This window comes from Xiphias gladius, chromosome 15 (genome assembly GCF_016859285.1).
Source record: "Xiphias gladius isolate SHS-SW01 ecotype Sanya breed wild chromosome 15, ASM1685928v1, whole genome shotgun sequence".
Taxonomy (NCBI): domain Eukaryota; kingdom Metazoa; phylum Chordata; class Actinopteri; order Istiophoriformes; family Xiphiidae; genus Xiphias; species Xiphias gladius.
In genome coordinates this window covers 6,518,213-6,543,257 of record NC_053414.1, presented here as the reverse complement: position 1 = coordinate 6,543,257, position 25,045 = coordinate 6,518,213, and the positions used below count along the sequence as shown (strand labels likewise).

The window sequence follows — 25,045 nt, the reverse complement described above, 5'->3', positions numbered from 1 at the left end:
CTCCGTTCGTGTTGCGCAAAAAACAAAAAACAAAAAGCCAGATCGTCCCAGTTTTTTAAAAAACCAAAACGGAGCAAGTGGCTGATCCACATGCAGGTCAAACGGTTTAGGCCCCGACGAACGGAATGCGAGGAGATGGGTGGCGTTGGCAAATCCTGGGTTCAGTTCAAATAAACAAAACTGCCTGGTTTTATTTAACGGACATCTGCCCTGTGCTTTGAAGGGGACTAGGCCCTGGACTCCAACCGAGTCCTGGAAGGCCGAGCGATCGGGTCGCGACCTCTAGGGGTTCCCGGGTTGAAATGACGCCGTGGCTCGCTGTGTCTCGTTACCCCGGAGGGTCGGGCATGTCGTGGTCTGATAGGGGCGTTGCGGAGCCCAGGGGAAAGTTTTACGGAGCCACCGACGAGGTGAGGTACTTCGATCCAGATATGGATGGCGTGGATACAGATAATATATGCATATTTCTTCCTGAATAAATAATAATAATTAAAAAAAAAACATTGTCAACTCTCAATAATAATGCTCATCAATGTTTGTTTGTTTTTTATTAAAAATAAAGCGCTGTGAAAATAACAATGTTATTGTTGTTACATTCATATATATGAATATCACATTTGCGGTATGTTGCATTTTATGTCAAATATTCAGACCAGATTCAGTGGAACAAAGGTCATATGCCGTTACACAATAACTGAAACAGCATATGACCTTGGAATCGGTTCGATTGCTTTGTGTTTTCAGTCACTTTGCAAAGGCAGGTGTCCCTTTTTCAGATGCTGCGTATTGGCCTCAAATGCACCGCGTTTAGGATTAATGTCTTATAAAGTTACTGGTCTAAATACGTAAACTTTGTGTCAAATCGTCGCAAAGTCCCGAAATCCGTTTTACAGACAACCGGTTGTATGTTTCTTAGAAGGACACCAAAGGTACGTCTGCCATGATGGGAAACGGACATCCCACGTACACTCTGTTGCCTAAGCCGACAAGTTAGCCTTCATTTTTATTCAACACGTCCAACACTAACACTATCAGTCACAAGACACTGAGCCTTTCGCTGCCAGGATTGTGGTTTAATGCAGGTTTCGGGTTAAGCCGCAAGTTTCCGCACAGAAATTCTTTGGAGAAGAGAGTTACTGTAATATCGCACGTATTTATTTGTGTGTCCCCGTCAGATGGGTTTGGTGTAGTTGGCGGGGAACAGGCCCGTCTTGCCCCTCAGCAGGCCCCTCCGCCAGGCCTGGTCGGGGCACCCCAGGACCCCAATGATGTCGCCGGCGCTGAACCCCAGCTCGTCCGGCTCCTCGGCGCGGAAACTGTACAGAGCCGCGACCCGCGGATTGGAGGGAGCTTTGCGCTGGACACACGAGATGAGACACGGACAGACGAGTGTCTTTGACCTTCGCAGGCTGATCCAGATTCGCTTTTTCGGCTCAGTGCTACAGCTGCAAGAAGTTCCTACGTTTCATTTCTTGCGCGCAGACATTTCTAGACAGTGTCATACCCTGAATTTGATTGGGCAAAAAATTCACAGGATCTTCATTACTACGAAAATCTTATTATGATAATAAAATTATTATTGCTAGTATTATAAAATCTTTGGATTGGATGGTTGACCCGTCTACAAATGTGCACAGAGCATCCTATACACGGACAGTGACACACAACAACGCACAGGACGTACGCACAGTCGTTCCGGCGGACAGCATACACACGCTCATCCGTGTGAGCAGAGGAAACGTGCACAAGCACACGCCGCGTTGCTGGCTACCTGTCGTGGTGCAGGTGTGGGTGGTGGTGGGTGGGAAGAGAAGCGGGGGGACGCTGGGAGATATCCTGAGCTTCCTCTCCGCTGTTGGGACATATATTTTAACTTCATTTCCTCTGTTTGTCTCCGCTGTATTCAGAGGATCACGTTCAAAAATACTTTTCAATCTAAAAAAAAACAAACATCAGCTTAATACTACACAGCTTGCCAGGACTGCTTTCACACTGCGGGTCATTTAGTCCCCTTACATTACCATGGGTCTGAAAATTTTCTAGTTGGGGCGTAGTTTGCCGCTTCCTTCGGGTTTACGTTCGTACTTCCTACCTCCTGTCGTGTCTCCTGCAGAAATATTTGAGTTTGTTTGGAGACAGAGTTGTATTTGTAATACTCCACCAGCTGGTTGAGAGAAGGGAACTTTTCTGACTACAGGAAATACCGCCCTCTCCTGTCCCGTAGCACCTTGAAGTGCTGCACATCTGCCGCATATCTACAAGAGAGCAATATAAAAGATATGCTGGATTTTTCCACGTTTCTGCATTAAAAGGGCGCATTGAGCAGCCTATTTACAACAATCTCTGTCTGTTATTTAACAATCAGCCATATTCCTGCCACCAGCCAGAAAGAAGGAGACAGGACCAAGGTAAGGTGGATTCGAACAGGATGTAAAGGGGAAGAGAAAGTGTTACACGGAAAATATTAAGCAGTGCGAAGGTTTGGGAGATGGAGATGTAGGAGAGGCAGAGAGGGAGAAGAGGAAACAAGAAAAGAACAGACGGGAGAGGACACTACAGCCCTGCTTCGAGACAAAAACAAAAAATCATTCCCAAACAGTGAAAATATTACAGTCATCTACAAGATCAACATGGAAATCTTTGTCAGTTACTCGGAAGTTTTGCGTTTTGAGAATGGGTCTTCCATGTTGCACTGACATTACTACAGCGAAGAATCCATCGTAGCAAAGGAAGTAAGAGATAATACCAGACAAGTCGGACATGCCGTGACTTTACTGACGACCCACGTGGCAAATGCCAGTGCAATCAAATTAAAAATACCAGTCGTCGACTTACACGCGTAACTAATTTTGAACTCACGTTTCTGTTTCAAACATCATAGCATCATATAGTTCCCGAGTCCCGGAGTTCCTCCCTTTGCGTTGCTAGGCAACGTCTAGCTAAACGGGGAAGGGCTGGCAAGGCTGAGCCAGGAGTTTTATAATCCTGACCATTTTGTTTTTGACCGGAAAAAGGTCTGCTTTCATTCTCAAGAAGAGAGAATAGCAATTGCTGCTACAGGATATTATTAAAACATTTCCAGCAGAGATAACATTGTGAAATGCCGTCGCGGCCCCTCACGCAGGCTGCTTTTCTCTCGCTCCCTCACGTGAACTGTGACTTCTCCGCATCTCTTTTATTCTCCCCGTGCAGAGCTGGTCACATTCCTCCTCTCACTGTTATTTGATTTATCAAACCAGTTTGAAAATTAAATTTGCCTGGTTCAGATTGAGCAGCTATTTATATTTTTGTTGTTGGTGGTGGTTGTTACGCAAATAACCTTTGCAGCGAAGTCTTTAGCCAAGCGTCACTGTTGCTGTCTGTACCTATAGTTCATTTCTGGCAGATTAATTTAGAGCTGCAAAGGAACACCTACGTCATAGAATGTCCAGTTATACTGCGGCCTCAAATCCAATAAAATCTTCTAGCGTATCTTTGTATCTGTAAGTGTCCAGAGTTGGGATGACCTGCTTGTAACAAAACATCAAATTTCTGTGGTGTGTGTAAGTCTGGAAGCTGCAGATCTATTTACATGCATCGTTCTCCAGTCAAGACGGGTGAGTAGGTCAATTTTGGTAACATTAAGCTACAGCTGCAGTGTCACTGACAAAAAAATGTGTCTGCAGTAGGAAGTGATGTGGTCAGAAAGTTACACACAAACACATATATTTGAAAGTGCAAAACAAGTACTACTTATGGCAGGTTCTAGCCCTCACTGCTGTGACAGTGACGCAGAATGACAAAGACAGATGGAGAGAAATTTTGATTGACAAGATTACTGCAGGCAGGGAAAAAAAAAAAAAAGAAGAAGAAGGAATTTCAACAAACAGAGTTGGAAACTATTGGTTTCCACCAGTAGGCCCACTACTGTGGTAGAGATGGATGCCAACGCTGGTATCTTTGGAGCAGCAGCACAGCACCAAATTCGCCTGCATCAACCAAAACAGTACAAGCCACCTCTTTAGCTGTTAGAAGTCACTAACTACGTACATAATAAACACTTTATAAATACAATTCGCAGCTAGTTGGAAAATAATAACCCAGTTTTAGCTCTTGCTAGCTCTACGCGCACACATAGAAACACGGTGCATGCACCCGACAGAGACGGAGAAGTCATCCGGGCTCCTTTTTGGCTCCTTCGTATGAGAAAGGCCCCCAAAAGGCTGTGACATCAGCCTCGCCTGGGCATCACGGCGACTGGCACCTTGCTGGTACCAGCTGGAGTCGCGGAGGACGAAAGAGGTTTGAGAGTTTAAAAATTAGGAATAGCAAGTTCAGGGAGGAACAAAGTCACCATGGTGATGATGACTTCTTCCTCTCCTCTGTGTGATTTTAAAAATAGCGAGTGTCTGTATTTATCGAAACATTTCTCTTTCACTTTCTCAGTGGCTTTGTGTGAGGGCTTTTACCCGGGTAGGTGAATGTTGATGACGTTTTTCGGAACAAACCCCCTCAACTCCATCGACTTCTGCTTCGTACCAGTTCCCAGTGGTCTGCAGAATCTGACACAGTGAGGCACTATCACATGAGACACATTCACTTGAAATTAAGTCATATCGAGGTGAATATACTAAACAGGATTCTTTTCCCATGATACTGATTTGGAGGTAAACCAGAAATTAAATCAGTACATGAGGAACAACCACTGTAGTCTACGTTTTTTGCTGCAGAGTTGAACAAGGTCAGGCTGATGCTCCCCTATCGGATTTAAAGTGGTGGTTGGCCTCCTGGTTAATCAACTGATCCAATCATAAACTTCTGACGATGAGTTTAGCTACGACCGAAATTACCTTGCTTTACCTTAGGAAACCAGTGTGTTATTGCTGACAGAAACCATCTGTGAATTGAATCTTGAACCTTGAACCTCGTTTTAATACATATCATACGTCCTATTAAGTCCTATTAGTCCGTATAACCTCATTGCACTACTGATTGAGGTTGAAGGATCCCGTCTATAAACATCACTGTAAATTTAGAGGAAGACAAACACTTATAGAGCGTGATCGTGAATCAGTGGTTCAAACGTGAGCGTCACATCTTGAAAAACAAAAGGTCACGAGGGGAGTCTGTCTCCAAGACACACAGAACTCAGCTGTGTTACACGGGAGTGAATACTGCACTTTGATTTTGTCTGTGCGGTCAATACATCAACATTTCACTTATACTTTCTTCTTGCCTTTGCTATTTATTGTTTTTATTTTTCGTAGTACTTCTGTCAAGAAAGCCCAAAGAGAAAAAACAGATTTCATTGCGTTGACTAACCTGTGCAAATAGGAGATAAACTTGGATCTGAGCTCTAAGATGCAGTTTCATGACACATTTTCATAACCACCTGCACAAACTATTAATAAGCGCAATGGAGAACAACTGCACAATGATACAAATAATGTTCTTTACCCACACTTTGTTACCGTGTTGAATGTCCATTCACCTAGGTGACACTCATTTACTTGAAAATGCTGCTGGAACCAAATACAACCTGCACATTGGAATGTTTTTCATATTGAGGGCTATTCATAACTTGTAATGTGTGCACTAGGTTAATGAAAACAAAAATCAGGAACAATGTGTTACCTTAAGGAGTGTTTGGTGTGTGTGTGTGTGTGTGTGTGTGTGTGTGTGTGTGTGTGTGTGTGTGTGTGTGTGTGTGTGTGTGTTTTTGCTCTTCACCTTCAATTGCTCTCCCTTTCTGAAGTTGAGTTCATCATCAGCTGTAGCTTTAAAGTCGTACTTCGCTGCAGCCTCCATGGTAAAGGACCTTAAAAAGGGGGGGGGGGTATGAACATGTTAGATTGGCAGGTTTTACAAATGGAGAAACTTCCAAGTATATTTGTAGTTTTATTTATCTTGTTATGCAGCCAATTAGCTGACAGTCTTATATGGATTATTAAAAGTCAAGCAACCCAGTTAAACCTGCCCTAAATGTGGTTGAAGGATTAAAGTGGTTTAAGAGGTCTAAGTTACATATGCAAACGCTGTTCGGATGTGAAGCAGATCCCACCTACATGTTGAAATACAGGCATCAAAGGGATGTGGAAGCAGCTGTTATAGTTAGTATTTTTAACCCAGGTTTAACCTAGATGTCTAAATGCGTTTTGTGGGTAATGCGTTTTGGGAAGCTATAAAAATCTGCACATTTAAATGTGTCCTAGGTCTGACACTGGTGTAATAAATATTTTCTGTTATCTGTCTTATCCATAGGAACATACACCACAATCCTGATATTTGCAGGCCACAAGCACCACAAATAAGTTAAACCTTAACCTGTCTTCTCCCCTTCGTTTTTCTTTTACGCACATGAAAGAAATGGATTTGTCATAAGAATCAATAAGCTATCACAAGCACCTGGACTCTGGTCCAGGTGAAGATCCAGTACGCTGGTAGGTACTGTACCACCTTCAGTACAATGGGAGGAAAGTCCGTATTGGCAGTTCAGACAACAGCAGCAGCCAAAAATCATAATTCAAAATGACAATCTGTCGCCGTTTATGCTTCACTGAAGAGACAGAAACACTGTGTGTGTGTTGTTCTCCCTGCAGAGCTGAGACGGTAGGGTCTACAAAGAGAAGGAACAAACTCTGCTGCTGGCTCACAGGAAGCACAGTCAAAGTGCAGCTGCTACTGGAACACACTTTCTGTCGCTGCTGGCCACTTGCACACAGTCACACGAGCGCACACAGACATAGACACAGGTGTAAAGATGCACAAAAAAAGATCAAGACTTACATGCGCTGCACATAGGAATGGAAATAAATACTGTATGAACGGAAGGAAGTTGAAAAGTATTGAAAAAAATGCAACTGAAAACAAAGTTGAAAGCTCCAGAAAGAGCTAGTAAGTAGACATTGAGTTATTTAATTGTTTTGTCAGACCTGAGTTGCCTGAGGTCAGGAATAAACTTTCACTCTCAATCTAACATTAATGGCTGAGTTCTGTCAGTATTAGCTGTATGGTAACCATAACTGTACATTAAATGCTAACATTTGCAAGTTAACAATGACTTAACATGCTAAATGTTACATAATAAGCATCAGCATGTAGCATCTAATAGTTGTTAACATGTATAAAATACCAACAGGCATTTTAAAACATTACAACACCAACAGATGTGCTTATATCGAGCTGTATACTCAAGATAAAAGTTTAGGGCTAACATTAGCATATTAGCGTTAAGCTATAAGTAGCTGAGCTTTAAAATGTCTGGGGGTGACAAAGTCCAATTTACTACTAACTGATGAAAACCGTTGTTGAAATTTTTTAGATTATGATGTTTACTTGCCAAAACAAAAAATTTGTAATGTAAAAATCGATAACCCACCTGACATAGCCCCGCTAATAATACTGTATAGTCTGCACAATCTAGACTGATACTATAGATTATAGATTGAACTATAGTACTTTTTAAACTGTAAAACAAGGAAACGATTAACTTCACTTTCTGAATCAAATGTGCCAAGGAGAGCAACACGAGCTATAGCACCACAGTAGACTGTGAAACAAGCAGAGTCATCTATGCCCGTGGTAGGATGTTTAAAGTACCCCCCAGGGGCTGAGTGTGCTGACCCCCCCCTTGCTGTTCACACTTATGACTCTTGACCGTTCTGCAAAATCCAATAGTAATCACACTGTCAAATTCGCGGATGATACCACTGCGGTGGGGTTGATCAGCAATGACGACGAAACTGCTTACAGGGAGGAGGTGAACAACTTAGTCGGATGCAAAGATGACTACCTCTCTCCTACTGCCAACAAGACCAAAGATGATTGTTGACTTCAGTAGGCAGCGAGCTGATCACTCGAAAACACATATCAACAGCTCCACCGTCGAGACAGTGGGCGACATCAAATTCCTGGGTAGCGACATCACCTCACCAACAACCTCTACCGGCCTTTGAACTAAAAAAAACCTTGCGAAAAGCACTCAGCAGGAGATGTATTTCCTAAGGAACCTGAAGCAAGCAAGGCTACCACCCCCAATCCCCACCACGTTCGTCCGGGGCGCTGTTGAAAATATCCTGACCAGCTGCATCATCATCATCCGGTATGGGAACTGTGACACGGCCCATCGCAAGACTCTGCAAAGGATATTGAGGACAGTAGAGAGAATCGTCGGATTGCCTCACCGCTCTGTTTGGGAACATTTGTCAGCAGCGATGCACCTGAAAGCCACCAGCATTGTAAGAGACTCCTCTCACCCCGTCCACAGACCGTTTGCCCGTCTGCCCTCTGGACGGCGACATAAGTGCATCAAAAGCCAACACCTTTAGGATGCGTGGTAGTTTCTTCCCCCAGGCTGTTAAGCGGTTGAACACTAAAGTAAGAACATAAACTTGAACACTCAGTTCCCAACTGGAGACGCTTGATAGTTCCATGTGTGCTGCAACCGGCCATGTTTTTTTAATGCATCTTTTTAACCTTGGCACTTCAGATAATATTAATTTGTTTGTTAATGTCTTGTTGGTTTCTTAGTGCCAGCGTCCCACGAGAAACGTCATTGCAATCGGCTATGTGTATGTTATATACGTGGCTAGAACGACAAATACAGTGAATCTGAATCTGAAGATGAAATGTCAGATTTAAGGGGTGAGTCTTGCTGCAGTTATTTTGTTTGCCACATGATGGCAGCAGCCTGTAAGACAAACCCGAGTCTGGGATATTGAGATATCTGTTTTCCAGTCAAGTTTAGTCTGTTGTTCTCAACCAGTTCAGATCATCATTAGACACCAACTTTTCTGTGTGTCTCACAGATACACAGAAGGTGACTTTACAGGACATGAAATAAGGTTCTTATTTACATCCTTTTCTACAGACTTACGTCATTCAGGTTTCATTGGACCTCAGATATTTATACGGTTTGTTAATTTTGTTTGTTAATTGTTATTATGTTTATTTACTGGAAAGACAGATTTATCTATTCTATCTAATTAACATTATATGCCCATGTCAGACCAAACCTTTCAAGGAGACAAGGGAAACCTCCACAAAAGCATTAAGATAAGATGGGAGATACACTTGGAAAGGCAATTCAAAAAGAGATCGTCCCTCAACGGACGGGTAGGTGCATGGAGGACTGTGTCACTGCACTGATGGGTGCAGTGATTTGTCTCAGTCCTGTCTGCGGTGAGTGGCAATAAAAATTTTAAGTGATTATAGCATAAAAAATTTGTTTAATAAAGGGAAAGATGTTGTCAAATCAGTCCCTTGTAATACTGGCGAAGCTTATTATTGAAACAAAGCAAAGAGTCTACAGCAACGGTAGCAGCTCTGCGAGTCTGTACTCAGGCACAGCAGTTTGAGCAAAATGCTAATATACTAATGACAGGCAAGTATATTGTGTACCCTGTTTACTGTTTAGCTTGTTAGCATGTGAACCTTTGCTATTTAGCACAATTCACAACTTACACATGAGGCTGGTGGGAATGTCACTAGTTTTGCAGGTATTATAGCATAAACCAAAGTACTGAAAATTTCTGAATTTTGATCTGATGATGGCGCTAGAATGGATGAATGTGTGTACCAAATTTTCCGGCAATCCATCCAACAGTTGTTGAAATGCACAACTCAAAACCCCAGATGTCAACCTCACGTTGGCGCTATATGAAAAGTCGGCAGATCACCAAAGTCGTTAGGATTCATCCTCTGGGCACCATGGATATCTGCACCAAATTTCACAGCGATCCACCCAGGGGTTGTTGAGATATTTCAGTCTGGAGTGGTGGACCGGCCATCAGACCGACATCACCATCCATATAGCCATGCAGCTATCATGGCTGAAACATAGGGTTAGACTTTATGACCATACCATGAGATGGTATAACCATGTCATCAGAATTTTGTATCATTTATATAGTGGCAGCTTTCCTTCTTAAATCTCTGGACATATTAGACCATTGTGGGCAGTGGTGCAAATCAATGTGCAGAACTTCTTAATACCAGTACTGGATTTTCACATGATTTATGCATTAATATGAAGAGAAGGTCCTTTAGTTGTCAACTGTTTAACTTGCCAGGTTTTTCTAAATTGAAATTCCCATCTGTTTTTAAAATGAAACAGTTCCTCAACTGAAAAATGCTCTATGTCTCAATAGGTAATTATCGATAATGCAATATAAAAATGCCTATACTGTGATGTGTTTTATTAAGATTCTCAAATTCCAGAGTCATATATCCATACTGTATGCCTCTGGATGTGTCCATAACACATATGAAAACAAGAAAAAAAAAAGAATTCAAAAGATTCCTTAGCCACAGTTATGGGGACTTGACTCTGTTATATTGTATATTAGATAATATATTACACCTTTTATACCTTGCAGGTTTTCCAAATCAATGTCACCAATATGCAAGCCACTTGTTAGTCCATGTGACTTTTGGCTTGAAAGCCTTCTTTCACGTGTACTTATCCAAATTAACATAATGCAACAAATAGCATGTTTCCACCATGTTTCACATAGTAGCAAACAAACTGAGAGTGTGATCGCACCTGTAGTGTCACGTAAATTATCAGGAACAGAGATACAGAATATGCCTGCTGGGGAAGGAGGAAGGAGCAAAGTAAGGAAGAGGGGGGAGGTAGAGTGTCCTTTAAAGGAAATGTGGCGAAAAGAAAGAAGCGGGATGAGAGGCGGGATGAGAGTCAGGTAAGAAAAGGAGTAAGAAAAGACAGACTAGACAGAAAGAGTTGTGGGGCAGACAAAGAAAGTGTCGGAGGTGTTAGGAGGCAGAGATGCAGCTAAGGGCAACGCAAGCACACGGTGCCACCACCAACACTGTGTCTGTCTCTCCCGCTGATATTCACAGGAAGTCTCATGTGGTCGGTCTGCCACGAATGCTAAGATCCCCGTGTGGCGTTCGGTGGGGATCTGAGCATGTGACTTGGCCGAAAAGCAAATGTGAAGTGAGGAAAAAAAGGTGAAGCAGGCTCCAAGCAATCAGCTTTCCCACCATGGGTGGGTTGATAATGGGCTCCATGGACCCTTATATTTATGTGGGTGTGTTACTGTGTTTTTTTAAAATGCCAAAAGAATCATTTGCCTCTTGATGGCTGTTGCCAGGGTGACCTACAGCTGTACGTGCATCTGTTGTTATGCAGCCTATTATGCAGCATCAGGAAAAACAAAATATACAGGCGTAACTGGTTCGGTATTGTCATCTGTGTGTTCTTGTCTGTGTGGATGACACGCTATTGACTGTGTTTAATGGCCTGAGCCCAGGAAATATCCCATACAGCTTTATGACAGGGCTCATAAAACTCTGTTTAAGCAGGTGGAGAGGACTCGTATATGGCTCAGTGCAGGGCTGTCATTCTGCATTAATGGGCCCGTTAACTCAGGCCTGTCTGCGTGAATGTGTGCACGTCTGTGTGCGTTAACACTCTGCGACACTGACAGTCGCATCTTTCAGGTGTTGAGGGACTTCAAACTCTACGCAGCACGTGAGTGCAAATGGACGATGGAGACACAAGTCAAATGTATTTGGCAATAAAGAGACAGAGATGTACGATGAATATTCTGTGAGTAAAACATTGCGTTTCCTTCCATTTACCTTACCTGCCTCTGCTCATCTCCCTACTCCCAAACCTCTGTCCGAGTCTGAAGAGGCAGGGAATGAAAGGAGGTGAATGAGAAAGGAAAGATTTTGACTTTTGGAGTTCTTCGACAAAAGGAAAAATCTAAAATCTAAAACCAGCAAAAAAAATTTCCCATCAGAAATTGAAATAAGAAAGACCAACAGAAAAGTTTCAGCACTTCAAAATTCCTTCTAACATTTATAAAATCTGAGAGTTCTGTCCCTGACAGGAAAACAGCTGCACTCCACAGAAAGAAGCACGATCTCCAAGTACAGGTTGGAAATGAAAAATATCACGTCAGGACCAGTCGATACAATCTAAAACTTCACAAAGCTTTAAGGCAAAGTCGTATTAAAAAAAAACTGCCAAATTCTTCCTTTTTTGATAAACTGGATGTTATTTGGATGACCAGTGCGCCCCGATGAAAGCAGATTACTAAAAATATTGGGCCCATTATTTGCCTTTTATTGATAAATCAATAAACTATGCAATCCATCACCTTTTGTTTTTTTAATACAGTAAGTAATTCTTCCACACACTGATCCAAATAAGACACCCCAGATGCAACTGCATGGGCACAAAAGTATGTTTTTGAACAGAAATATCACAGCCTCACATGAAAAAGCGGCTTTGTAAAATCATGCATAAAAAAAAACCAAAACAAAAAAACAACCACTGATTCTGTCACATTTAAATGCGTAATCAATCTTTGATGACTGTATGATGTGAAGAAGTGTGGTAATTAATGTTTTTAATGAATCCGCTTTTCCTTATCCAGACGTTTATACACATGCTTTACTCAGGTCTTCTTGTGTTTTCAGAATTCATTTCAATAAGCCTAAATGAATGAACGTAAACTTGCTTCACTTGGCGGTGGGTTGAACTTCAAGGTTAACAGAGCAAATGAGAAAAAAAAACTAAATAAGTGTATAAATTGCTCTTGCTCAGAATGCAGGTCTCATCATGCTGATGTTGTCCAGGCTCCACTGCAGTCTGGTCTAGTGAGTATCATTATAAAGCTTTTGTTTTCCTCTTATATAAAAGATTTCTCTGTGTATAAGATGCCTTCCAAAACCAGCGATCACAAAAGCTGCACTGAAAAGGTCTTCAATCTTCATAGCACTTTGTTTGAGGAGCGGAGTGAAGACCGGCACTCATCAAGGGGGACTCAAACATGGCCCCTGTTGAAGCCTCCTTGAATAAAGACTGAATTAACTCCAGCTCTACTGGTGGCTGACTCCGACCTCCCTGCGAAATGGGCCTAAGTGAAACAATAATTTTGCCTCGAGAATCAATAAAATACCATGCACTGGCAGGCCTGCCAGTACGCGGTACTGCCACTCAGTGTCCTGACCTTGTAACTGGACATAATGACAGATAAGAGCCCATCTGTCTCCATCAATGAGAGTCTATACCTCACCTTTGTCCACTGGACTCATACATCACCATAGCCATGCATAATACTGCATAACACTATTGGTGCCATTGGGTTGAAATGGCGGTGAAATGAATGCTTGTGTCTGGGCTGCAGGGTGAGAGACCACAGAAAGAGTCCATCAAGTAAAGTGGATTTAGGATCTTGGGAAGATGCTGGAATATTTGAAGAGGGTTTGTCTGGTTGGGCAAACTTGTTGTATTTTCCTCTTGTTCTAAAACTCTTTGTAACCCTTTAACAGTAACGCTATGTTTCCTGGGACTGCGCTTTCAACCATACTTAAAGTGACCCTCCCTTTGCTAAATTAATTAAAATTCTCTAATATGGTCAGATATCCATTAAATCAAACATCAGTGCTGTTTTACTCACAGTATCATTTTGTGCGTTAAACTTCAAATTCTTAGTCCAGCTTTCATTAAAATTTTCCCGTTCTTTGAAACAAAAAATATGCGTATGTCAGCTCACTTCAGGATTCGGTCCGCATAAAATGCTCCTCACCATGGCAACGGTGTGTCCCAAGTGTGTCCTCCTATTGCAAACAGTGCTGAAATGACCTTCATTTCAATACCATGCATATTCATCTCCTCTGGATGACACACAGGACAGACACTGGGTCAGAGTGGGTGAAGGTCGAGATGAGGAGATGAGGGAATACAGGTACTGCACAGAAAGAGTCTTGTATGTGCACAAACTCTCACACACACACACACACACACACACACACACACACACACACGCACAGGACCCCCTGCCAAGTCTGAGAGTTTAATAATTCAGCAGAACAGAGGTGTTACTGAGAGCAGTGGTGTGTGGAGAGCGGGCTGTCAATTTATCACGAAAATGTTGTACTGCTCAGTCACATACGAGATTAAGTTCATTGTTGTGACTACTACTTTCGAGGACCAACATGTGCTTCAGATTCATCTGTTTCCATACGGACCACTGAGGTCCAGACGAGATTATGAATGTCGCAGGAAAATAAAAACCACAAAAATCAAGATTTTAGGACCTGGCTTAGTTATTGGACAGTTATCCAGTATTGCCATATTAGTCCCTAAAAGAAAGTGGGGGGGGGGGGCAATTAAAAAAAAACTACAAAAACAGAGTTTCTGTTTTACACGTGTCATGTTGTGCAGTTAACCACAGTCCTTTGCACTGATATACTGTATCGGTGTATATGTCAGTTGAAGAAATTTCAAGTACAGAAATGCCAAGCTCTGAGGTCGTTTACACACACCGTGTCAACATTACATAGTTTGTCCACCACAGAGCACTGACAAGTTGATTTTTCAACTGTAAAATGTCCTGCTTAGTATGTATCTCGGACACAAATCTAAAAGGGATCTGGGTCCAGATTGTTTGTTTTCTATCGCTTAATGGATTTTTTTAAACTCCCAAACATCAGAGCCAGTAGTGTCCTCAAAAACCCAGTACCGGTTGGGCTACCAATTTTATGGATCACTATGTTAACTTTAGGTGTATTCATTTTAGAGGAAGCTCAGTCCTTTTACCTTTATCATCCACGTCTGAATTGTCTGTCAAGCAGCCAAGACCTGCCGGTGTCACAGATGACGAGGAGCTCAGTCAAAACACGGTCTGAAAACTCAGAGATCATTCGGACTGCCTCCAGGAGCCCGACGGGAGAGTGTGTGAGTGTAAGACTGGTAAACAAGCTACACAAATGTAGGCTGGACGTTCTGCTTCATTGGAAGTATTTAAAGTGTTACTTTTACGTCTTAAATCAGGGTGGTCTAACGCGGGGCCGCTAGAGTAGATTTCCTCTCTTTGCAATTACTCAGTCTGGAATCTAGTTTATTACATGACCACTCGATCTGTCAGTAAAACATGAGAATCAACACCCCTACTATCATCACACATCTGGAACACGCGTGAATATTTGTGGCAGCACGACAGGGTATGTGGGACTGATTCAAAAATAAACTACAGTGCATGTCTTGTGGGTAATGACGGAACATGCGCCCCGGTGCAAGAGTGTGGATCACTGATGTGTTTTTAAATGTCTTTGGACAGTAATGGAGCTCTCTGGCACAGAGGAATAAGCTCAATCAGTCTTTGAATACACAGGCAATACTTGTTAGCGGGATCAATTCATTGTCGCTTTTGGTCTCTTAATTGAATCTGCAAACTATAAAGAAGAATATAGAATATAGCCAGTCTTATCCTTTAAATGCTTCTTCAATTTGCATCCGAATAAATATCCACTGGCCTAGAATAATCTCTGCCTGCACAGTCAGTTTCTCATCTGTCAGCTGTGCGCTTTGCTTTTCACTCCGTGTCAGCGGAGAACAGTCACACCTTTTCATCAGAGGTACGCTTTTTGCCCTTTGTGCAAAACCCATTAACCTGTATAAATCACCATCTGTTTGACCGGGCTGTGTGCCAATTATTTGTTTGGGCGATTTCAAACACTTGTTAGAGTAGCTTTTGGTTTATACAGAGGGACACAGAGAGAGGGAGAGCACGAGGAGAAAAAGCAAGAAACTGGAAAGAGAAAATTGGAGTGACAGAAGGAGGCCGGGACAAAAGAAGATGAGAGGAAGGCTAATGAGTTTCTTGCTCTTGAGTGCACAGAAACAAATTTGTGTAATTGATGATCTCACTTTCTCACAGAGTAAAGATGTCACTGAGCTTATCTACCAATCAGGCAACACATGCTTGACAGATTAGGACTTATTAAGAGTCAGTTTGCCCCGTTCAAATCATTCCGCCTTTACTGTCAGAGCCATGAGCCAGCCCGAGCACAGAAAAACCGGTCCTTTCTGTCAAATACAGTTAGACGTGTATTTCCGTTTAGGCGGGAACACGGGAAATTGGCTTGGAGGGTGTGATCAAAAGGGAATGGGAAAGAGTTGCTCTGTTAAAAACACAAAATGAAAGGGAGACACTGAAAAACAAAGTGAAAACAAAACACGCAGTGCAAAGCTGCAAAAGGGACAAAAGTGTGGCAAACATAGGAAGAAAAAACATATGGAAGACAACACAGGCTGCAATCCTGTGAAGCAGCCACTTTAGGTCCATGCAGAAAAGAAAAGTGGAAACTGAGCAACACTAGAAATAGACCTACCGGCCTGGTAGTTTTGAGCAAGACGTCAGTGATGAGTCGACCTAAGATATCCTCAGGTTTTATGGGAAACATCCGTTACTCCTCAAACCTTCAAGACAAAACCCAGATTTTGCTTTTTTTTCTCTCCACCATTTAAAGAGTCAGTGTTACTCAGATTTCATGACTATATCTTCAAATGCCCACGGCACTAAATGAGAAAACAAAATGAAACGACCGGCAGGTTTGCCAAGTAATGGCCAAGTAATGGCCACAATGTTTGACTCTGTAGCCACATCATCGGACGCGGTGAACATGTTGGAAAGCAAAAATATTCTGTAGTGTGATCCCGACATTTGTCCGCTTTGGGTCAAACCGAGCGCTTTGCTCCAAAGACTATAATGATAAAGATGAAGAATCAAAGTGGGTTTTCCCACACAGATATACATTTACTATACATACAAGGTTTACGCATGGGTTAAAGCTGCACTATGTGAGCTTTCAGTGTAGAAAGCCACATTTTCAGTCTAGATCGTCAAATGGGGGCTGCGGAAGAGAAGAGCTCCCATTTTCCACAATTTGTGACACCTACTTTCCCTTCATTTGCCCAAATGAAACTCCCTCCTGCTGTAAATAGCAGCAAGAGAGAGCATCATGCAGAGAAAGTTAGCCTGTTTGATGATGGTCACACCATTTCACCACCCCCACCAACACTGGATACTGAGAGGAAGAAATGAATGTCAAAAACTGCCCACAGAACTCCCTACAGACATTATATTACCCAATTTTGAGGAAATTAAATCCTGCAAATTTTCAAAAACGATGTTTCCTCCAACTTCCACATTCAAATGCCGAGAGCTAAACTTTAACTGTGTCCCGTTTTTTCGCTTGGGTTGTAGCAGGGTGACGGAGACAGATGCAGACATGTTTGCCTCAGTATGCACAGCATGCAAGGGGTTAACTTTAAATGGGAATCGATGCTCTAACCCATTGGGGTTATTTAGATGAAAGTGCACACAAACTCGATGTACAAAGTATCACTCTATTCATAAAATATACCCCGGGGTGAATCCAGGTAACAAGTTCTACAGCCCATTGATTTGCTTCATTAAGTCTCTGCCAATCACAAAAGAGGGAATATAGATTAAAAAGAAGCTGATGCCCGAGAGATAATTTTATTGTATGCTATAATTAGGATGTGGATTCTACAAAATCCACATCCTAAATGGGATTCAATACGAGGAAGATTAATATCAATTATGTTGAACATGCGGTGAATACTGAGAGAGGTGGCGAGAGCTTTCGTGACACTACTGATGCTGGTCGGCAGGGGCCAGCAGAGCGCTGCAGACTGCTTGAGTACGCGGCCGCCGCTGGAGCCGAAAGGAGGAGATGTGTGAACACAAACGGGCTTTCAGTCAACGCCAGGGTGAATGGGAGAGACACACACACACACACGCACACAGAGACAGAGACAGAGGGAGAGAGGGAGAGAGAGAGAGAGAGAGAGAGAGAGGCTAGCTTGTCTATCAGAGACATCCTTGACTGATTAACGATGTCACACTGTGGACACGCTGCTCCGCACCACAGAGCCCGCGGCCATGACGGCGTGCTCCCGTGTCAAACACAAACATACACACATTCAGAGTCAGGTCTTCGATACCCTCCCACACACTCTTTTGCTATGTTTCGCCTTTTCTGACTTCTCAGACCTTTTTTTCCTATCTCACACACTCACACAGTGTGGTCACTCGTGGCTCTTGATGGGCACTTTGACTACACCACCACTGAACGGGTCGAGGGGTTTTCACTCAGCCACGCTGCCAATCCATTAGAGGCCCACTGGTCGTCAGCGGAGTGAGAAGTTCAGCGCCACCAGTTTGGTTTTAACACTCTCTACTGGACTATGTTTTGTATTATTTGCTCAGCCGACTTTGAGCCAAAGACATCAGATATAGCTGACATCACACAGTGTAAATGCAGGTTTGCTTTTAGTTTCCACTTTTGCGGGTCAGCATCATGGCTTTTATGCTAGGTCTCGACACCGGTGCTGTGAGGAGAACTAGGTACCAAATATTTGACAGATCAAACCATATATTTCCGAACCTTCTCCTTAATCATGCCAGATAAAGCACTTACAGAACCTCATCTTCATCAATAAACTCATAGGCTAAGCTTACAAGTTCTTCACTTGGATATCATTTTTAACATCCTCTATGGTCTCCTGTCTTTCTATCGTGTCTTGTTGTCATGTTAATTTGCCCACCATGCTTTAGATCCTCCCACTCCTGTACCCATTACCCTTCTCTCCATGTGCTCAGCTCGTCATGTTTTGTACGTTGGTCTGCACAGTCCAGGTCACGCTGGTGCCCTTGTCTGCCAGGGGCACCAGATGGTACATCTGCAGGAGTTGGCCTGCCCACAGGGGCCTCCATCCCCCCACCATACAGCACCAACGCCAACCCCAAGAACCACTCTGCTCCGCCACGCCACTGCACTTTCTACAGGACCGGTCCTAAAAGAAAAACACTTATCTGATTTTACATGTAGAATTTATTTGTGTATGTTAGACAGTCTTGCTGTTGCTCATATCACAAGTAAATTTCATTAAAAACATAACAGCAGACTAACTGCCATCAACTGTTCCTTTAAGGCCACTGTTGAATTTTGTTTTTATCTCTGTCTTCATCATCTAGAGAGTTTTCATTTTCACTCCTTTTATTGTCAAACGTGGTCTAAATGTCCGGTGTAATTCATGAAATAAGTCATGATAACAGTGCTGTGTCTCTGCTGTGAGGACTTCAGAAGTCTCTCACGTCTTTAGAATGATACAACGACCATGACTTGAGACCTTGGCTTGGTGCACTAGTTTGTTTCGGTCACCCAAATATTTCACACATACTCTTTTTAAATCCACTATGCTTTGAGTGTTATATCCTAAGAGAGATGCTAATGAAACCAGAGAACCCCCCAAAACACTCTTCTCTTTAAACCTTAATATCTCTTCATGGACAAGTAACATCGAAAAAGTCACCAACAGGACACATTACGGATTGAAATGAACTATTAGACGTTCCGTGGGGAAAATATTTCCTTTGTATTTTTCAGAAAGATTTGAGGATTCTCTGATCGACTTCAGCCCAGTCTAAGATTTACATACATGCACCTTTGGATCCATTTGATCTCACAATCTGTTGATTAACATCTCTTTTTCCAGTTAAAGGGTCAGTTGACTAAAAATCACACGCAAACTTGTCATTTATCCTTGATGGTATTGAGCTGTGTGCATACTGCGGTTTCTGCTTTTCAAATGTAATTTTCAGTGCCTTTAGTACCAAAATCGAATGTCCATTCATTCATGATAAGGGCCGAGTATCAAATGTTTTTTGGTTAAAGTTCAAAAACTCTTTTGTACTGAAAAGCTGGCGTTGAACGTCGCATCAGATGTGTAACCTTGTCACTGATCCTTGCATCAATGTACAGTCTCTGATTTAGATTGGAGCCGGTTTAGTTTTTAGTTACAGAGTTCTTGCACAGCTGCTGTTAACTTTTGCAAACTCGGCTGACTACTTGTGATAAATGAAGAAACAGAGATAAGTGAGGTATCGGTAAGGGTTATCCTTTTGGTGTCAGTGCTGAAATCCATATAACTCAGGTATCATATTGGCACCGGTGTCAACAAATTTCAACCGCTACCCAGCCCTCTTCATTAACACAGCATCGGTTGACAAGAGTGAGAGGCATCCTAACAATAAGAAGCTCTTAAAATTATTTGGACTGAGATTATTTGTGATCGACAGCTCAAAACTGTGACGGCGTCATGCAGAGGCGAAGCGCTCACTGCTGTCTTGGTTTAAACTACAGTTCTATGACGACTTCTCCGCTCCGTCAAATGATCTGCTCGGTTTACGACCCGCTGGAGCGGCCGCGGACACGCCCGCAAATGTCACCGTCACTTGTCTCGACCCTGTCTGGCTCACTTTAAATCCCATCCTTAACCCCCCTTTAGATAGCTAGATTGCCAGAGATGACTAGAAATTACAGAGCAGATGACTGCAGACTGTTAAATGTCAAGAGACAGACAGGGGTGAGAGAGGAAGGGAGGAAGAAAGAGGAGGAAGATTGGGGGGGGTGAAAAGATGGAAAAACTAGATGAGGATGAGAAAGGTAGAAGAATGGAGGGTGAGAGGAGAAAGTTTCTGTGTGTTTGTGTGTGTGTGTGTGTGTGTGTGTATGTGTGTGTGTGTGTGTGTGTGTTAGAGTGGCTGACATTTGAGCCCGGACCAGATTGGTGCTGGGAGCTCAGTCCCTTCGCTTCAGGCTCTCTGTCAGCTCATTTACAGCACTGAGAGACGAGAGAAAGAGAGGGTGAGGAAGCTGAGAGAAAAAGAGTGAAAGGTTAGAGCGGATAAGAACGGAGAATTTCTGTTGATGGAGGGAGGCAGCCAGAAAGTTCAGTTTACTGCAGTTACTTCTAAAAAACAGGGGAAAATGAGGTGTAGAAAGAATAGGAAAGGGGTAAATTCCTACTAATGTATTTTCCTCGAGAAAACAAGAGAAGGAGAAACAACAGGTTTTGAATAAAGCTGACAGATTTCCTTTGAACCGCTCTGTCCTACTGAGACAAAGGAAAGTAGTGGCCTTTTCAGTATGAAAATGAGAAACATAGCTTTAAAGCCGCATGGATGAAATTCACGTTATTGATCCTAAATGGCAAGAAGAGGTAATTCTGTTCTGACTTCAGTGCTCAAAATCCTCCACTGTGCAATCAGTAAACTGCCCATAGCATGCTCATGCTCAGTCCAGCTGTTCTCTGATCATTTGTGCTAAGTGGTACCAAGGGCGATTGGAAAGAGTGTTCACTCAGTGGGGTCTAATACTACAGGTCCCAGAAGTCTGGGGGCTGCAAACACTTGCTGAGCAGCTACTTTGTCAGAAATACAAAAGAAGAGCAACTGTTATAGCGGTTTGCATTGCAGGCAAACAAACTCAAGCTTGGATAAAGTCCTGTCCGCAATCCATCGTGCCCTGAGCAACCCCGATCAAATTCTATGCACGAGCAGTTTTTCACACAACAGCTGGTCAAAGTGGGGTAAGTTACTTGCTAAGGAGTTGGGTGTGAGAGACCTGCCACCCGCAGCTCTTCACTTAGCGCCTCACTGTGGCTGCTCCTCCTCGTTCCATTACTCCCTATAAAATTTAAAACTGATTCTCCGTCAAAAAAAAAAAAAAAAAAATGCAGAAAATGACCGTTGTCTTGTTTTGTAGACGCGTGATGAACAGCGCCAACCTCAGTGACAGATACATCGATACGCGCATCGTTTCCTGTGAATCCTTGGAGTGCAATAAGTCCTTTTAATCCAACACTAATGATGACAACTACTATAAAAGAAATTCAATGTAAACAGATTATATGGCTATTACTGAAAAAACGCCAACCATTAACAGTAACAGGGTTCGTTTTCATGAAAATATTAAGGATTATACTCTCATACCTTCTTATGTTTTATGATATACGATATGATATATTTTCATTGTTTTTTTTTACATCATTTGGTCACCTTTCGAATTGGTTACTAAGTACAGATTTTTTCAGAAATTACTTTTAAAATCTTGAACCTCGACTCTGTAGAAGTCTTATTTATAGAAAAATCACATTTTCAACCACACGTGAAATTACTGCCAGACTGAATGTCCTGCCTTATATGCCGGTGTGGCCTAAGCACATGGCCATTTACACGGCCTTTGCGGTAGAGCAGAAAGGGAGAAAGAGAAGCACGGTGAACACGAGGCTCTGTGGCCTTGTTTTGTGCACACTGTCAGCTGTCAAGATATGTCAGGAAATCAGGCCAAAGCCCTGCGCACACATTATAATTGGCCATTAGAGTATCATCACAAGCACAGAGGAGCATCAGTCTCCTCGCTTGCTGATAGAGAGACAGACACTTCGCTACACAGTGTGAGTTTTTTTTAGGAGAGGTCAGAGGCCTTCAGCTTCCCTGGAGCTCTCGAATGATGAAGCAGCTCTCTCTACCATTGCAACCCTGTCAGAGGCCACTAATCTAAACTACGCAGCCAGGGAGCAGGTCTTGGAGTAGGTCCAGCTCCTCCAGACTGGACAAAGAGTGTGTTCGTACTAATGTTCAGACTAACGCAACTCACATATGTGTGTTTTTTTTCTTTACGATATAATGCATGATGAATAATGCATGAGCCAACCCACAGATGTTTGGCTGTCAACTCACACATGTACTGTAAAATGTGTATGTTGACAGGTGTTAAATGACAAACGACAGCGTATGGCCAGACACACACACACACACACACACGCACGCACACGCGCCCACACACACACAAACACACACGCAGACGCACAGACACAATGGGGAGAAGTGCTGAGCTATTGGCTGGCAGTCAGTAAAAATTCAGTGCCGCTGAGTGCAGAGCAACCTCACCACTTGGCCCACCACCATTACAGCGAAGCACCATTTAACTGTGCGTGTTTGAGAGTGCGTGTGTGTGTGCGTGCATGAGCGCGTGTCTCTTTGTGTGTTCTTGCATGTGCATGTGCCCAGGTAGGCCAAGTGTGTAGGTGTTGATGAGTCTGCAGTTGGCAGGACTTTGTAAAGCTACATGTAGTCTATCTGCTTGGGCAAAATTTTGTACAAGTGGTCATTTAAGCATCACAGCGTGTTGAGTGTGTCTTGTTGATCGATCGATCGATCTATCGATCTATCTATCTATAGAAGATAAAAATAATTATAATGTGTCTGATGGAGAGAAGCAGGCTAATTCACCTTGCTCAGAAAAGCACAAGAATAAATAAATAATATATAAAACAGAGGGAACACTCCATATTCTTGACTGAGAAATGATTATCTGCCTCACTGATACCTTATCACGTTATCATAACTGCTTAGCAGCAACAACTGAACTTTTCAGACCTCTCGCCTACTTTGAAGGGGCTTTGCCCCCCCCCCAAAGGAATATGTCGGCAAATCACTGACAGAAAACTTTGAGCAAACACACTTACAACCTTTAGGCTTAAGGCTCAAAACTCTTAGATTTGTGACGAATTCTCAGTCGATTTAAGAGAAACATTAGAAACATAAAAAAAACAAACTGAAATGATGGTATGCAAATGGTTAAATTAAAGATGTTTAACGCCTCTTCAGTCTGCCCTAAGTGTCTTTAATAGGATTGAGATACCTACTGCAATAAGACCAGTAACCTCCTCCCTTTAAAGTTCTATTCTTCAGCTGACAATCATACATATTCTGCCTGCATTCATTAAATTACAAAAACCCCTCAATTAATATGACTGACTAGTAATTTTCAGGAGGTCCAAGTCTACCCACGACCCTGTGCAGTGATTATGCAGAAGACAGAAACACTGCGCCATCTCCCTTTAATTTCTCATGGGCAGCCAGTTCAAAGCCGCTAGTGTGCTGTCCTGTCTGCAGCTGAGAGTCTGCCCCCCCCGCTGCAAGAAAGAGCAACTGGGCTCTGGAGGAACACACAGATAGACAGATGGACAAAGAGAGAACACACACACACACACACACACACACACACACACACACACACACACACACACACACACACACACACACAAACATGTACCATCAGGGCCTGGAGAGCACCAGGGAGATTCATGAGTCTCACATTTAATTATCTACCCAGTGGTCCCATTGCAGTGTCATTATAGAGGAGAGAAGGGAGAGAGAGAGAGCGGAAGAAATAGGGAGTAGGCAGGAGGCGCGAGTTTTCAAGCTTTTGCCCCTGTACGACGATGACGGAGACTATATGTAATTCAAACAGCTGGACAGGGGTGAGAAGTGCAGTGAGGACACACGGACTGTTGACTGTTTGTCGGGGGAGTTCCCTGCAGTACCAGTCAGTGCTGGGGCGCTTGTGTGGATACATTTTCTGCAACTGATGGAGGCACTCGGCACAGACACGTGCATTAATGTTATAAAAATGCTTTACACGCATTAAGCTTAATGACCACGAAGTAAGCCAGAGAGTGCAAAGCAAATATCCTGAAACAAAATAATTATATCTACTGACACCAGGGCTGATACATCACAGGAATGTGCTGTCTTATAAGTAAATATAGTACATAATACCAAACACGATTTTTACAAAACCACAAAACTGTTCCCTAAGTAATAAAATATACAGTGGATGAGGTTTAAACTATTTACGAAAAACAAAAAAACGACTCTTTAAAATAATAGATCCAGTGGTTTCACTTTAAGAACATTGTATGAGACACTTGTCCTGTTTACCACATCACAGCCTACTTGTACAGTACAGGCACCAATAGTGAAAATAAATAAATCATCAAATATGGCCTAGACCACACAGCTGCGAATCACTACAGATATACAGACCATACACTGGTGTATTTTCCACGTGAAAAAAAGAAAAAAAAACAAAGAACAAAAAACCAGCCATGATCATGGATTTACAAAAAGCGAACTGTCTTACCTTACCCCGCAGGAGCATCCCTGTTATCAAGCTCCATCATCTTGGTATTGAACTCTATGTCTCACAGGCGGAAGAGCAGCGGTTTGTTTCCCCGGGCCACATCATTTCTGCAGGTTTGTGTACCCAGCCCCTTCAGACCCCCGAGCTCAGGACAAGTCCCCGTGGGGATCGCTCGCTCGTCCGGGTATTCGTACCTACAGGTAGGCTAATCTTGACAGAGAGACAGAGAGCCGGTGGTATTGTCGATCAATGGACTCACTTTACTTCGTACCTGCGCTGGAAAAGACTCACTGAGCTACTTGATATTCTCCATCCATTCGCTGCAGTCGTACACCTCCGTCTTGTCAAGATAAAAAAAAAAAAAAAGAAAAAAAACAAAGAACAAAACAAAACAAACAAACACAAAACTCTTCTTCTTTGCGGAAATTGACATCCTGGTTGTCGCATT

At 42.8% G+C, this 25,045-nt stretch overlaps 1 protein-coding gene across 1 annotated transcript; it reads right to left on the bottom strand.

Annotated features, from left to right (window-relative positions):
* Window positions 1-737: 737 nt before the first annotated feature.
* grap2b (GRB2 related adaptor protein 2b) lies at window positions 738-24,940 on the bottom strand. Its single transcript, XM_040146444.1, is given in 7 exon segments — window positions 738-1,357; window positions 2,060-2,255; window positions 4,135-4,257; window positions 4,449-4,489; window positions 4,491-4,541; window positions 5,710-5,797; window positions 24,598-24,940. Coding segments are annotated over 6 exon segments (675 nt in total). The 5' UTR covers window positions 5,788-5,797; window positions 24,598-24,940; the 3' UTR covers window positions 738-1,171.
* Window positions 24,941-25,045: the final 105 nt, after the last annotated feature.